At 39.6% G+C, this 16,235-nt stretch overlaps 2 protein-coding genes across 2 annotated transcripts in view; both read right to left on the bottom strand.

Annotated features, from left to right (window-relative positions):
- ptprjb.2 (protein tyrosine phosphatase receptor type Jb, tandem duplicate 2) overlaps positions 1–14,178 on the bottom strand; it is an 81,690-nt gene extending 67,512 nt beyond the window's left edge. The window contains exons 1-6 of the mRNA XM_046860103.1: positions 13,960–14,178; positions 13,455–13,706; positions 12,627–12,887; positions 11,951–12,211; positions 11,404–11,664; positions 10,962–11,222 (exon numbers count right to left, since the gene is read on the bottom strand). The gene's annotated coding sequence lies outside the window, so the exon portion shown is untranslated. The remainder of the gene's footprint in view (positions 1–10,961; positions 11,223–11,403; positions 11,665–11,950; positions 12,212–12,626; positions 12,888–13,454; positions 13,707–13,959) is intronic.
- Positions 1,029–15,998, bottom strand: LOC124392626 (receptor-type tyrosine-protein phosphatase eta-like). Its single transcript, XM_046859775.1, has 14 exons — positions 15,911–15,998; positions 15,151–15,411; positions 13,455–13,706; positions 11,404–11,664; positions 10,962–11,222; positions 10,549–10,737; positions 9,719–9,976; positions 8,378–8,623; positions 7,078–7,350; positions 6,797–6,949; positions 6,507–6,711; positions 6,256–6,386; positions 3,092–3,179; positions 1,029–2,758 (listed from the first exon to the last, which is right to left on the bottom strand). The coding sequence occupies exons 1-14, from the start codon at positions 15,996–15,998 to the stop codon at positions 2,641–2,643; spliced, it is 2,784 nt and encodes a 927-aa protein (XP_046715731.1). The 3' UTR covers positions 1,029–2,640.
- Between the last annotated feature and the right edge of the window lie 237 nt (positions 15,999–16,235).

Raw genomic sequence — 16,235 nt, 5'->3', positions numbered from 1 at the left:
TCTCCATGCAATCTGTAAGCTTAATAATGTCCTAATGGATAGATGTCCTGAAGTCCTTGTGTTGAGGCTGTAACTTAAGTGTGAACTAACTTGTGTCTTATTGTCTATTTAATATAGTATAAACCATTAAAATGTGATATGTGTCATTCATTTATAAAAAAAACAAAAAACAAAAAAAAAACATGGTCCTGTAGTTATTGGAATAAAATGCTCCAGACAATGTGATCATAGGAAAATAATCCTCACAGTGTGTTATGCTGTGGCCTTATTCAAAATGGAACCCGCAGTTTGTTGTGGGTTAACACTTAGATAAACCTTTTATTTTGTATTTTTTATTTTTTATTACAATAGTAATTTAAGACACAGTAGTGTTACCATAAACCATAGCTTACACATACAGCATTTAATAATTAAATAAGAAAACATTGATTACATTGAAAACATTGATGTTGGTGTCATCCTCATGTTTTATTCATAAATGTAAAATAATAATTATATTTTTTTATAAAAAACATTTTCTTATGCCTCAAAATTATTGTTGAATTGGCATGTACCGGTCTGGTTCACTACATTCATTGGATGACAAGTTTTCTGCAACTGATGATAATCCAGATAATGGAATGGCTGAGATGTGTTTCAGCATTTGCTTTAATTCAGGTTGTCTGATCATTTGTGGCCAATGGTGTCTCATAGTTCTCATAGATGGCATGCAAGTCAAAACCTGAAAAAAAAAAAAGAATTCCTTAAACAAGAGCACATAGACAACAAAAAGATCATACTTACAAATGGATATAGAAAAATCCTGATTAATTGGATTAATCAGACACAATAGCTGTTTTGCTATTATTACTATATCCAACTCTAATTCAGGGTATGTATGTATGTATGTATAAAAGTGTACTTTAAAAAATGCAAAAGCCAAATATTGAGTTTATATATCTTTAATGTTGACATTTTAAAGTTTATAGTGGCTCATGGGGGATTTCTCCTTTGAACAAATTCACTCATGCTGGGTTGTTTATTTCTGTAAAAAAAAAAAAGAAAAATACAACATGAATTGTTTTAAATGATAACTGCAGATGGTAAGTTGACAACAATGCATAAAAAAATATATAGAAGAGAGAAGAGTGGCACAAGTGATTTGTTATAGAAGAGTATCTGCAAGAGTGAAAGGGAAAGTTTATAGGACTGTGGTAAGACCTGCGATGTTGTATGGATTAGAGACAGTGGCATTGACCAAACGACAGGAGGTGGAGCTGGAGGTAGGAGAGCTGAAGATGTTGAGATTTTCATTGGGAGTGACGAGGATGGACAGGATTAGAAACAAGTTTATTAAAAGGGCCGCGCATGTGGGATGTTTTAGAGACAAAGTGAGGGAGGCACGATTGAGCACATGGGGTATATTGATAGGAGAATGCTGAGGATGGAGCCGCCAGGACAGACGAAAAGAGTAAGGCCAAGGGGGAGGTATATAGATGTGGTGAAGGAAAACATGCAGATAATTGGTTTGAAAGAGAGCAAGGGTGGTATAGAGACGGATGATCCACTGTAGCGAACCCTAATAGGGAAAGCCGAAAGAAGAAAAAGACTATGCTATGAGCAAGCTAATTGCGCAACCTGATGCTCATGAGTCACGACAGAACAGATCGAGTGTGTCTGTCTCGAAGTAAGCAAACAAACTTTACACAATAGTACTTAATTAAAATATACCATTTTCACATTATGAGGATTATACAGTTTTTGCTCACCGGGCCGATGTTTCACCTTCTTCTGTGACACCAGTGTGTTTTCTTTTCATGTGCTCGTTCATCATGGTGGTACTTCCTACCACACAAACTCAGCTTTGCATAACTTGCAGGTTATAGTCTTCTTTGTTGCTATTAATATAAAATGATCCCAGGCCTTGTATAACTTGGGACGCGCACTTGTTCTTGCTGCAGGCGTTGTGCCTAATTTCCACCCCACTGGCTGAAGTCTACCCCCCTTCGCGTGCACACGTACAGTACCGTCGTATTTCCAAATTGAACGTTTGGTGTGAGGATCAGGGAAGCACTTGACAGAACTTTACGTGTTTTAAGTGCCATCTATGGGAAACACAACGGTACTGTCAGCGTGCACACAAAGGAGGGTGTACTTCAGCCAGGGGGGGCAGAATTAGGCACAACACCGGTTGGCTCTGTACTTTGCCATTTCAAGCGGCTGTGTTGTCTTGCTGTCATGTTAACCCGAAACTTGAGCAGTAACTAATCGACACTGGCATTCGTTGACCATGAAGGTCGTTATCGGTTATTAGCGATTTTATCGATCAGTTGTTGCAGCCCTATATATAATATTAATCAAAATATCAAAGACAAATAACGCTTGGTATATAAATACACTGCCTGGAAAGGCATGAAGGCAGAACAATCTACACACATTGGTGTAGCAGTGAGTAAGCAGAAGAAAAAAGAACCAAACACAAACTAAAAAACCCTGTCCAGTTGGTTTGTAAGCATATTATATGTATAAAAGCATGTTTTCTGCTTCTTGCCCATACTGTCTGGGTGGGAGACACGGCACAAGATCATGTGTACAGAAGACGGTTGCTTGCAATGCCATCTAGTGTTATGCTGCCTTGTGAACACATTTCCAAATAAAAGTTTATTTCATTATAATTTGGATGATAATAACCGCAGCAACACTATTCACACATAAGTGCTTTTTCCACTCACTTTCAGTTGATGTTCTAACCTGATCATTGTTGCAGTGGACCCGGTACCTGTCCCAAAAACACAACACAAAGGAGACTGTATTCATGACTGAAAACATATTAAACATGTGCAATCAGGAATGTCAAGCTTGCATACACCCCAATGCTTTAAGTTTTTAGATTATTGACAGCAGGTTTGTGTGTCAAGGCAAGTTTATTTCTATAGCGCCTTTTCACAATAGACATTGTCTCAAAGGTGCTTTACAGAATTTAAGAGTTACGTGTGTGTGTGTGTGTGTGTGTGTGTGTGTGTGTGTGTGTGTGTGTGTGTTTGTGCGTGTGTGTGTGTGTGTGTGTGTGTAAAATTTACTTAATGGAATCAAGTTAAGTCAGGTTCCTTACCTTCTAAGCATGAAAAAAATGGTTAAAAGGCTGATGAAGGGCAACAGCAGTCCCAGACTAATTGCAGCAATGTATGCTGAGGATAGAACTGCAGGTGAGGAATACATTAAAATGAAAATGAAAAACAATTAAAACAGAAAAGCAAAATGTAAAATTGAAAAATGTTTTCTTTTCTCAACTGAAAGAAAGCATACAAAATATAAAAATGAAGTAGGGTTTTGCATAATAGCTCCTTATTAACAGGTGGATTAATTAAACTTTTCTGCCACAAAACAGTTTATTTACATATATAAATAGCATTTAAAATCATTGTCAGGAATCCCCCTGCCACGCCCCCTTTGCCGGCTGTCAAACCTGGGCATTCCCTGAAGCACTCTGCTTCTTCTCTCGTGCGTGCCCCGCCTGCACAGAGATACTGCGCTCTCGGCTTCAGTGAACACACCTGAGGCTCATTGACTCTCATCACCTGCCTCTATTTAAACCCTTCACTCCCACACACTCACTGTCTGTTATTAAACGTATGTGTTTGGTTAATGCCGGTAGTTATTATCGCGGACAAAAAGTATTACGGACAAAAAAAATATATATATTTAAAAATAAATAAATTTAAAAAAAAGGGAAGAAGACATGATCGGATTAACGCCGTGGTCCCAGCGCGAACCGAACTTCGGAGGTCGGGTTCGCTCAGCCGCGATCACACGGCAGCCAAGCTCCGCCCCCGGGAAAACCCGGAAGCTTGCAGTCGTTTCTTGATCGTACTCGGCAGCGCCACACCCCCTCGATGACGTCATGGGACTCCCGGCTCGCTTCTCCGGCAACAGGGCTGAGTGGAGTGTAGAAGATATATGGAGGCGTACCCATCCAGCTTCCTTAAGGAAGGAGCTAAGATCGCGTTCCACATCTCTCTACTGACTGGGGAAACACTCTCTCTTGCCAGTGAGTTGTGGGACGCGACTGGAGGTGAGTTTCGCTTGTGCGCCCGGTTCCTGCAGCTGCTTACCAAGGAACTCGGGATGATCACGGCTGATCTCCTTCTCTTCTCCCCCGCTTCCGAGAAAGCCGTTCCACAGCAGAGCTTTCAGGAGATCTCCGCCCTGCTTCAGGCCCTCCAGGCGAGCTCCGCTCCACCTCGGGTTCTCCAGGGGATTTCCACCGTACTCCAGGCCATCCAGGACGGCTCTGTCCTGCTACAGGACCTCCAGGAACTCTCCTTTCTGCTCCAGAACCTCCAGGATGGCTCCGCCCCGCTCCAGAACCTTTCGGGATGAATCAGCTCCGCTCCAGAACCTCCGGGATGACTCAGCTTCGCTCCAGGTTTCAAAGGAGAGCTCCTCTTAGTTCCTGAGCATCCAGAGCGGCCCCAAGTGCTCTTCTCAGTTCCAGGGTCCTGAAGAGAGCTCCGTTCCGTCCCAGGGTCCCCGTGAGAGCTCAGTTCCGTCCCAGGACCTCCGTGAGAGCTCCGTTCCGTCCCAGGACCTCCGTGAGAGCTCGGAAGTCTCCCAAAAGGTGACAGCTCGCCCCATGAGCAATCAGAAGGCGAAGCTACGTCACAGACCTCCTCTTCGCCCAAGGGGTCCCAGAGCACTCACCTCGGCTCCGGGACTGCGAAATGGACGTCGAACCGCTGCCACCAGGCTCCACCGAAGCCGACGGCTCGCCCCACAGTCTCCCAAAAGATGATGGCCCGCCCCACGAGCACTCGGAAGACGAAGTCACGTCACAGAGCTCCTCCCACGGCGACGTCTCGCTCCCGAGCTTCTCCCACGGCAGCGTCTCACTCCCGAGCTCCTCCCATGGCGAAGTCTCGCTCCCGAGCTCCTCCCTCGGTGACGGCTCGCCCCAGGACCCCTCTCACAGGGACATCCTGCCTCCAAGCTCCCTGGAGGGTGACGTCGCATCGATGAACACTGTCGAGGTCATCACTCAGCCTCTGTGCTCAGTCAGGGGCGTCGCTCCATTTCCGGTCTCCATCCAGAGGGTCTTCCAGCCGGTAATCCCCGTTGAGAGCTCTGCCCTGCTTCCATTAGTCACCAGGGTTGTCTCTCCACTCCAGGTCCCCGTAGGTGATGAGGCTTCTTTCCGGACCTTCCTGGAAGACATCGGCCCATTCCAGGGTGCCGGGGTGGACGTCTCTCAGCTCCAGACCCCCGCCAGGGACGTCTCGCAGCCTCCAGTTTCCGCTGTCGGCGTCGCTCTGTTCCAGGTCTCCAAGGGGAGTCATCTCTCCACTTCCTGTCTCCACCGAGGGCGTCGCTACACTCCAGGTCTCCAGGAGGCTCGCCTCCGCCTCCAGTCTCCGCTGAGGCGTCGCTCCGCTCAGGTCTCCAGGAGGCTCGCCTCCGCCTCCTGTCTCCACCGAGGGCGTCGCTCTGCTCCGGGTCTCTATGAGGGTCGTCGCTCTGCCTCCTGTCTCCGCAGAGGGCGTCGCTCTGCTCTGGGTCTCTTCGGGGGGGGAGACTCCCTTCGGGGGGGGTGGCATGAATCCCCCTGCCACGCCCCCTTCGCCGGCTGTCAAACCTGGGCATTCCCCGAAGCACTCCGCTTCTTCTCTTGTGCGTGCCCCGCCCGCACGGAGATACTAAGCTCTCGGCTTCAGTGAACACACCTGAGGCTCAATGACTCTCATCACCTGCCTCTATTTAAACCCTTCACTCCCACACACTCACTGTCTGTTATTAAATGTATGTGTTTGGTTAATGCCAGTAGTTATTATCGCGTGTGCCGTTTCTACGCTGTGTACTTTCCGCCTCAGACTCCTCACTCTCTCGACGGCTGCGCTTCCTTTCCGAAGCGCACCCTTGGATTTCCTACAGACTGGTTCGCTCTCGGTTCCGGACTTTGTGGGCCGCGTTCACGGAACGCACCACTGGATCTATTCCTGACTTTGCATGCTTTTGTGTTAACCTGCCCGGTTTGGTGAATAAACTTTGTGTCTATTGCTTACCTCGGTATCCGCCTCGCCTTCCGCATAACAATCATAAATAGAAAATTTGTTTTAAATAGATTTTTTGTTATCATATTCTAATATAAAATATAATAAGAAATAATAAGGACTTCTAAATGGAAAGTGGCCAATAAGCTGCCAATGCTGTCACTGAACAAGGCCCTCTCAAATGCTCAGTTGTATAAATGAGATATTTGCAATACCGATGTAAGAAATTTACTTTTTTTTTTACATTGAGAGTCCACTGGTTTTGCAGTAATCCAGGAAAAAGGTGTTACAGAGAAAATTGATTGCTGGATGTCCACAAGTCCGTCTCTAATTTTCAAGTAGGTGAACAGAACCAGGGCTACCCTGCAAAAACAGCAAATAATATTATTTTATATGGATTACTTACTCTAAATTACATAATTACTTGTTTTCTTATTCTTTTCACTACACAAAATTACAAAATCCCATTACTTTTTACCTTACCTGTAGTACTGGTTAGAGAGAGGTCCATTTTTAAAATCTTCATTACTGATTACATCTGAGCCTTTGTCATTTCCAATTTCAACCAGTATCATGTTGCTTTTGGTAATTATATTATTATTTAATTTTAAAACTGTAAGATAAGTCTTGGTCTTCTCTTGTAACCAGTCATTATAGGTCATTCTTAGAAAAGTCTTGGAGTTATTACCTGAAATTGCATTTAAAACTTTGCTGTTATAACAAAAGTCTTTGATATCATCCATCTATATGATCATAAAAAAAAATTAAAATACTTTGAGGATCAGTTGACAGCAGAACACCATAGGCTTCAATTGGTCCATTTGCACTGTTTAGAAGGTTGCTACTGAATTGTAGGGTTACTGCAGTCTTGCAAACTGAAGTGACTTTTATTACTACATCTTCTGGTTTTCCAGGAACTGGTGGATCTTAAATGTAAAAAAAGGTTTGTGATTATTTGGTATCATCTACAATGCAATGTATAGTCATGTTAGCTGTATGGGGCTATTAATATGAATATCTAAGTTTAGAAAGCACAATACATTAACTGACATGCCTGTAACACCTGTTCTGCACTTAAAGTCCCATGAGCCAATCTCACCACATCCAAGGGTTGAAATAGTCAGATTGTAAGTGTTGAAGTATTGGAGGTTATTAGAAATAAAATAGTTACAGACAGGATTGCAAAAAGGAGTAAATTTGCTGAATGCAGAATTGAGATTGATGTTGAATCCTTGGTTGTTGCCTGGAGGATTCGTCCATGTTAAATTCAAAGCTGCTGCAGTACGATTTGGTCCAACACAGCTTATGTTAAAGACAGGACTTGTACCTTGAGGAGTCAGATCATATATTTACTAAATTAGTACGGTATGACAAGAATAAAGTTTATAAAAATATTTTTATAAAGAACAAAGAGCATAGCATTGTAACCTATATGACAGCAACACAAATGAAAACAGGGTTTGGGGTTTGAATGGAAACAATGTCATGAGATGTGGTTAGGGCTGCTATGATATCCAGTCAAATTCACTTCTATATTTCTTTTGAAAATTGTGGTTGCAATGAATTAGAGTGCAAGATTACATGATAAGATGTGAGTATGTGAGTACATTTCTAAGAAAGTCCTTTATACAATTAAATTGAACACTTTACAAATCATTTTAATGACATTCAAATGGCTATCACACACTGCTTTGCTGATATAAGCTCAGACATGGTAAGTATAACCTGGAGTGTCATATTTCTCTTTCCAGGTGTACCACGGATATCTCCTCAGCGCTTCGGATTTGGTTTCAGACATTGTGGACCTCGCCCCTTCGGGGCGTACCACGGATTTACCTACCCAGTTCGCTTTCCTCACACTCTCACGTACGGCTCGCGGTTTCATCTCTAAATAAAACCTGCTTTACCTACTACAGCTTCCGCCTCTGTCTCTCCAGCCTGACACATATACACAGTTTTGAAAGAAGCACTAGGGGACTGGGGAGAAAGGCAGTCTGTTTTTTGAGAAAAAAAAATTATGCTTTAATTTATGTTGTAACACTGCAAAGATTTGTTTGTTATCGAATAGGATCACAAAAAATTTCTGAAACATTACTTGTAAAGATTGAACGACCAATTGCTCCCCCTTCTGTTATATTATCTGCAGCAACAGCAGATATTAGGATTGTGTTACTGACTCTAGGACTGAGATTAGTAATGTTATAGAAATTGTTTGTGGCTGTTGAATTTAAAGTGATGTTATAGCTCCATTTATTAAAGACCCCAATTTCCTATTATTGTTTATCAATATATTGTTATCAATATGAGTATCTAAAAAGACATTTGACTCTGACATTGCATTTTATGAAACCTACCTGTGCAAATGGAAAGGCCAACCACTGATCCCTCTGTTTTATTATCATCAGCAACAGCTGAGACTGTAAATGTGTAATTTGTTCCAGGTGTTAGACCAGTGATGTTAAAGGAAGTTTTAGGAGTTGTACTGCTGTTTATCCACTGTACTCTAAAAAAAGATCTATTTCCTAATGGTTCAGTCCAGCTCAGGAATACAGATGTAGTTGTGACTTCTGAGGTCTTGAGATTTCTCACAATATCTGGCTCTATGGGAAGAGACGTGTGTTACAGTTATAAAAGTTAATCGTAATTTTACAGTTTGTGAAATATCCAATAATATTTTTTGCTAATTATAAATTTAGATGTTGAATATTGCTACAGTGCGAATAAACCTGTACAGTGTTTAAAGTTTAATCTACACATTATTTTTAGATTTATTAAAAGAATAAATATGCCTTTCATTTCTAATATTAGATTTTTTACCTGGCTTTATTCTTAAATATGCAAAAACGCTTTCTGGACACTTAAACCTACTGTAATGAAATAATGAGAATGGATGTTTTATTGTAGTGTTGAAATCCATGGCATTGATTATTTTTGTTATCTAATAGTAGCTTGGCTTTAGCAGAGTTTGTGAGGTATGCTCACTGTTTACTTTTATTAGGAATGTCTGCAAACATCTAATTTTTCAATCGTGCAACATTTATTTATTATTTGTTTTAGGAATGTCTGAAATTCCTGTGCTTTTGAAGTGACTTTTTCTTCTTCTTTCGGCTTCTCCTCTTAGGGGTCGCCACAGCGGATCATCTGTCTCCATACCCCCCCTGTCCTTTACATCTGACTCTTTCACAGCAACCACCTGCATGTCTTCCCCCACCACATCCGGAAATGTAATAATGTCCCCTAAGTGTTGGAATAGTTTTACAAATTTTTATTTGTTTTTTTTAAAGAGGATCGACTTTCTTGCCTAATAAGCTTTTCTACTTAAGCCCTCCCTCTCCCACACTGTTCTGGTTATGCTATTCTATTACATATGACATATTTCATTTTTCAAGTATTTAACTGCTTAACAACCATTTAGTGATGTTTTATAAACTGCAGCAACTACAAACATTTGTCCAGAAATTAGATCAACTTTGTTAATTATAGTGATTTAAAAAGCCGCAAAATAAAAATCGAATATCGAATCAAATAGTGAGATGTTTTCCTGATCTGCTCAGTTCAAAATAGTCATTCAGAGCATATTAATATACAGACAATGTTACACTGACTGCAGAGAACGCAAAAGCACACTGTTAAAAGGAACACTGCAAAGATGTGTTTGCCATCAAATAGGATCACAAAAAATTTCTGAAACATACTTGTAAAGACTGAACGACCAATTGCTCCTCCTTCTGTTATATTATCTGCAGCAACAGCAGATATCAGGATGGTGTAATTGACTCCAGGACTGAGATTAGTAATGTTATAGAAAGTGTTTGAGGTTGTTGAATTTAAAGTGATGTTATTGCTCCATTGTACTTTAAAGAAAGATCTTTTTCCAATTGGTTCAGTCCAGTTCAGAAACAATGATCTTGTTGTGATTTCAATCACACTCAGGTCTTTCACTACATCAGGTTCTGTGAGCACATGTTAGAGGTCACAGTGTAAGAAAGTTATTAATCTACATGAAACAAATATTAAATAGTAAATTACTAATAGTATAATAAGTATAACATCTCAGAACATCAGGTTCTGTGAGTACAGGTTAGAAGTCATAGTTTTAGGAAAAAGACAAAAATCAATATGAAACAATCAGCGAATAAACACTGAATGCATTCAAACTTCCACTTCAATGAGGAATCAAAAATGGACTGGTCACGATGAACCTGAATCCTACGGCAACAATAAAAAGTGTACAAAATGGGATACAACTCATTTGGATAAAACTATTTACACACATTCAAATATAAAGACAATTATGATTTGCCAGACAATTCACCTGCATATTTTAAGGTTGTACGAGGAAAAAGGAAAACCTGATAATAACTATAAATAAACATAGAGAACATGTATAGAAAGTCTATAAATATAAGAAACTGAACACTGCACTAAACTGTGGACACTCTGTAACTCTACCTGCTGCACCACCATGCCGCCCTAACAACAAATTACTAATGTCAATATTCAGTCAATATTTCTAACTTCTTACTTGTGTAGGCAGAAATGTAGTTGAAATTTCCTTCTGTTTTATTATCTGCAACAACTGCAAACACTTTGAATGTGTACTGCACTCCAGGAGTCAGATTAGTTATGTTAGTCCTGGTGAATTCAGTAGTCGTGCTGATGTTTGTACTAAAATTATCATATTGGACTACATAATAGGAGATTTCCCCATTGCCTTAATCCAGTACAGTAATATAGAGGAGATTGTAACATTAACTGCTGTGAGGTTACTAACAGTGTCAGGCTCTGTGAAGGCAAAAGACCATTAGCATTATCACTGTATAAAAATAACTTTTGTCATCAAATGAGAATACATAAGAAAATAATTCAATCACTCCATTTAACATTAATTCCAATCTGACTAATGAATAATGCCATTTAATAGCACACAAGTCTTACTTGTGAATGCTGAGATTTGAGTTGGTGATCCTGTAGTTTGGGTATCTGCAGCAACTGCACTAACAGTGTATGTATAGTTCACTCCAGCAGTCAGACCAGTGACAGTGTAAGATGTGATTAAACTGTTAATGATGTTATTCACACTGCCATTATTCCACTGTACTGTAAAGTAGGACCTGTACCCATTAGGCTCATTCCAGTTTAGAGACACAGATGATGTGGTTTTGTTAGATACACTTAGATTGCTGACAATGTCTGGGTCTGCAAATCCAAGTATATAAAGTAAATAAATCAACCAAGTAAATAAATCATTAAATCTCTGCTACATAACTACTGAAAACAAAACTAAAGCCCACATAAAGAAGGGCACAGAAAATTTGAATGACAGAAAAAAACATATGACTCAATTTTAATATTTTGCAATCAGCAAAACAGCACTTACTTGTGAATGCTGAGATTTGAGTTGTTGCTCCTCCATTTTGCCCATCTCCAGCAAATGCAGTAACAGTGAATGTGTAATTCACTCCAGCAGTCAGACCAGTAACATTGTAAGATGTGGTGGAAATGTTAATGCTCTTATTCAAACTGCCACCAGTCCATCTTAATATAAAGTAAGACTTATTCCCAGGCGGCTCATTCCAGGTTAGAGACACAGATGATGTGGTTTTGTTAGAGACAGTAAGATTGGTAACAGCATCCGGATCTGAAACAAACATATACACACTGACTGGCACAATGCTCACAATGGTCTCATTACTCATAGGATTAGAAATGTTGACAACCAGGTTGTTGACATTACCACTGTAATCTCATTATGACTGATAGTCACAAATAATTTTAATAACAGTTTTAAGGGTCATACTTCTTAAAATTAACCACCAACACGTATGCTAACAATTTAACATAATAATGCACTGTATAAGACACATTAAACACATTGATTTTTTTTTTTTTAAAGTAGCACTTTTAAATTAGAGTACAAGACTTACTTGTGAATGCTGAGATTTGAGTTGGTGATCCTGTAGTTTGCTTATCTACAGCAACTGCAGTAACAGTGAAAATGTATTTGACTCCAGCAGTCAGACCAGTGACAGTGTAAGATGTGTCTGAAGTGTTAATGATGTTATTCACACTGCCACCAGTCCACTGTACTGTAAAGTAGGACCTGTTCCCATTAGGCTCATTCCAGTTTAGAGACACAGATGATGTGGTTTTGTTGGAGACAGTAAGATTGGTGACAACATCTGGCTCTGCAAATCATAAACACACACACACACACACACACACACACACACACACACACGTGTTAAATATTGACATCTATATTCTTGAATATCTTACAATTGTTTATTGGACTGTGTCTAAATCTAGTTGTACAAAACCTTTTATGATCAAAACGCTGGTTAAAAAATACTCCAACACTACTACAGCTCAGAAAGATAATATTACTCAAAGAGTACTGTGCTGACTGTATTAATACTGTATTTTTAAGCAGGTGCAGCTGTTCCATCAGTCTAAACTAACCTCCAATTTAATTGAATTAGTCAGCAGTACAGAACTTACTTTAAAATCTGGTGTGTAAGTTGGTTGTCATTTTCATTTCATTTACTTACATATATTGTTAAAATGCTTGTAAAGTAATATAATGTGAAGTACATCACTTACTTGTGAATGCTGAGATTTGAGTTGATGCTCCTGTAGTTTGGTTATCTGTAGCAACTGCAGTAACAGTGAATGTGTAGTTCAATCCAGCAGTCAGACCAGTGACATTGTAATATGTGTTTGAACTGTTAATGATGTTATTTCCACTGACATCAGTCCACTGTATTATAAAGTAGGACCTGCTCCCATTAGGCTCATTCCAGTTTAGAGACACAGATGATATGGTTTTGTTAGATACAATTAAATTGTTGACAACATCTGGACCTGTGGATCATTCACACACACACACACACACACACACACACACACACACACACACACACACACACACACACACACACACACACACACAATGTTAATTATTAATATATACATACACTATATGGAAAAAATATTGGTATACCTGACTTTCTTTTCATATGTGATTCTTTCCAAAGCTGTTATAACAAAGTTGGAGGCAGAATATTTTATTCTTTGTTCAAGTATTAAATCTTATGGTCAGGTGTCCACAAACACTTGCCCATATAGTGTATTTTAACTGTTTTTAAGAGTAATTTTTTAATTATATACAAGTAAAAAAAATTCTGAAACTAAAAATGAGTACAAATATTAAAATAGAAATTCAAACTCCAGTAGATAACCACTACACACTACAAAGCCCTAAATATATAGAGAACCAGTACTATAACATATAATTACACAGAGAGAAATGTACTGTTTATTTTGAACTGTACTGTATAACAGAATCAGATGTTCAGTCAATTTAAATAAAAAATTCAACAATAGCAGAATAATTAATAACTATGTATCTATCAGCAGTATAGCACTTACTTGTGGATGCTGAGATTTTAGTTGGTGCTCCTGTAGTTTGGTTATCTGCAGCAACTGCAGTAACAGTGAATGTGTATTTTACTCCAGCAGTGAGTCCAGTGACAGTGTAGGATGCGTTAATGATGTTATTCCCACTGCCATCATTCCACTGTACTGTAAAGTACCTCCTGTTCCCATTAGGCTCATTCCAGTTTAGAGACACAGATGATGTGGTTTTGTTAGAGACAATGAGATTGGTGACAACATCCGGATCTGTTAAACAAACATATACACACTGACTGACACAATGTGGTCTCATTACTTATAGGATTAGAAATTTTGACAACCAGGTTGTTGACCATACCACTGTAATCTCATCATGACTGATAGTCACAAATAAATTTAATAACAGTTTTAAGGGACCTACTTCTGAATCAACAACCAACAATTATGCTAACATTTCCACTTAATAATGCACTTTATAAGACACATTAAACACAATTATTTAAAAAAGTACAAGACTTACTTGTGAATGCTATGATTTGAGTTGGTGCTCCTGTAGTTTGGGTATCTGCAGCAACTGCACTAACAGTGAATGTATAGTTCACTCCAGCAGTCAGACCAGTGACAATGTAAGATGTGTTTGAACTGTAAATGATGTTATTCACACTGCCATTAGTCCACTGTACTGTAAAGTACCTCCTGTTCCCATTAGGCTCATTCCAGTTTAGAGACACAGATGATGTGTTTTGCTGGAAACAGTGAGATTGGAGAGAACATCTGGCTCTGTGAACCACACACACACACACACACACACACACACACACACACACACACACACACACACACACACAATGAGAGAGAGAATAAAGAGAGAGAGAGAGAGAGAGAGAGAGAGAGAGAGAGAGAGAGAGAGAGAGAGATGTACAATTAGAAGTAATTTGTGATAAAACAATTCCATCTTGAAACCAGTCTAGACACATGAAACACACCAAGTGGTTCAGCTGCCATGCAGGTCCTAAATGATACTTAGCTTGAGCCTTTGTTTTTTACCTTAACTGGGATAAAACAATAGCAATTTGAAGTCTGCATAACACCCACTCTTACACCCAGACCTACAACACATTCTTGTTGCCCCTTGTAAACACTTGCAAAGGTTTCTCCAGCTTCTCAGAGGTGTTTCTGCCTATGCATTAGCAAGAAAAGATGTATATTGCAGAACTCCAATTTGGCTACAAGTTTGGAGGCTAGCAGCTCAGGTTGATGACAATTTAACATTGTTGCTAGCAGGTTTGGCTCTGTTTGTTAAATATCAGAGCATATATCAAGCTTGGAGGAAACAGAAACTCATTAGACATTAAATATGGGCTAGTGATCTTTAATGAGTAATGTGTCACTAGTGTCAGACATTAAAATAAGGAAAGCTATGCAATGTTTTTTTATCCCAATGTGAGGTTATAAAATGATTAATTTAAAAACCTGTTTCAAAACTTTTTAGTGTACAAAAAACATTGAACTAAAAAACAATATTGTGCATTTAGTTTGTTAATATTACATCTTTTGTATCAATGTCAACTAGCATTAGTAGTACATTCTACTGTTTTCATTGTCCTCTATTTTCAGGATAGCAGACATTTAGAAAATAATTCAATCACTCCATTTAACGTTAATTCCAATCTGACTAATGAATAAAGCCATTTAATAGCACAAGTCTTACTTGTGAATGCTGAGATTTGAGTTGGTGATCCTTTAGTTTGGGTATCTGCAGCAACAGCAGTAACAGTGAACGTGTAGTTCACTCCAGCAGTCAGACCAGTGACAGTGTAATATGGGGTTGAAGTGTTACTGCTGTTTTTCACACTGCCATCAGTCCACTGTACTGTAAAGTAGGACCTGTTCCCTGGTGGCTCATTCCAGGTTAGAGACACAGATGATGTGGTTTTGCTAGAGACAGTAAGATTGGAGGCAACATCCGGATCTGTAAATCATACATATGTTAACGATGATCATGACATATAAAATAAATCATTATTACCTATTATAGCTTTTGTTCCAACAAATCAGGAGACACATTTGTTTAATCAGCTGATTGTGGCCTTTAATTGGCTACAAGGTAATAAGACTGGAACAAAAAAACTGTTCTTTTGGTCATAAGACTGAGACACTTGACCCAAAGCTGTACATGTACATGTTCAAGTTCAAGTTTATTTTTATAGCGCTTTTCACACTGGACATTGTCTCAAATCAGCTTTACAGAACTTAAGAATTAAAGTGAATGATGTGTCACGCCGTCAGGCGAAAGAACGTGCTGGAAACCGAAGTGAAATCCACAAGGCTTTTTAATGAGAGATAACAGGGCAAAGCACGAAACGGGAAACCGTAATGAAACCCCAGGTTAGCTAAACCAGGTGAGAGCTGAGATCAGACAGATGCAAAACAATAACACAAAGAGTCACGTAGCCAACGGTAAACTATACTGTGTAGCTTGGGTAGTCCGACAGTGTTCTGTTGCCTAAGCTGTAGAACGGACAATGAGATGGTGAAGGAACGGGGGTTATATACCATGGGAACTGATGAGGGCCAGGTGTAGCTGATTAGTAAGTGGGAGAGTGGCTTGGAGTGATAGGTGAAGGTGTGGCTGGTGGATCCCTGACACACGCAGACCACACCCACTCTGCCACTCACTTTAGAATGATTAGCACATTCTCTCTCTCTCTCTCTCTCTCTCTCTCTCTCTATCTATCATCTAAATATGATTTTATAAAATATAATTTTTGAATAGTATTTTTTCTTAAAATTACT

This window comes from Silurus meridionalis, chromosome 10 (genome assembly GCF_014805685.1).
Source record: "Silurus meridionalis isolate SWU-2019-XX chromosome 10, ASM1480568v1, whole genome shotgun sequence".
Taxonomy (NCBI): Eukaryota; Metazoa; Chordata; class Actinopteri; order Siluriformes; family Siluridae; genus Silurus; species Silurus meridionalis.
This window is presented reverse-complemented; position numbering and strand designations above follow the sequence as displayed.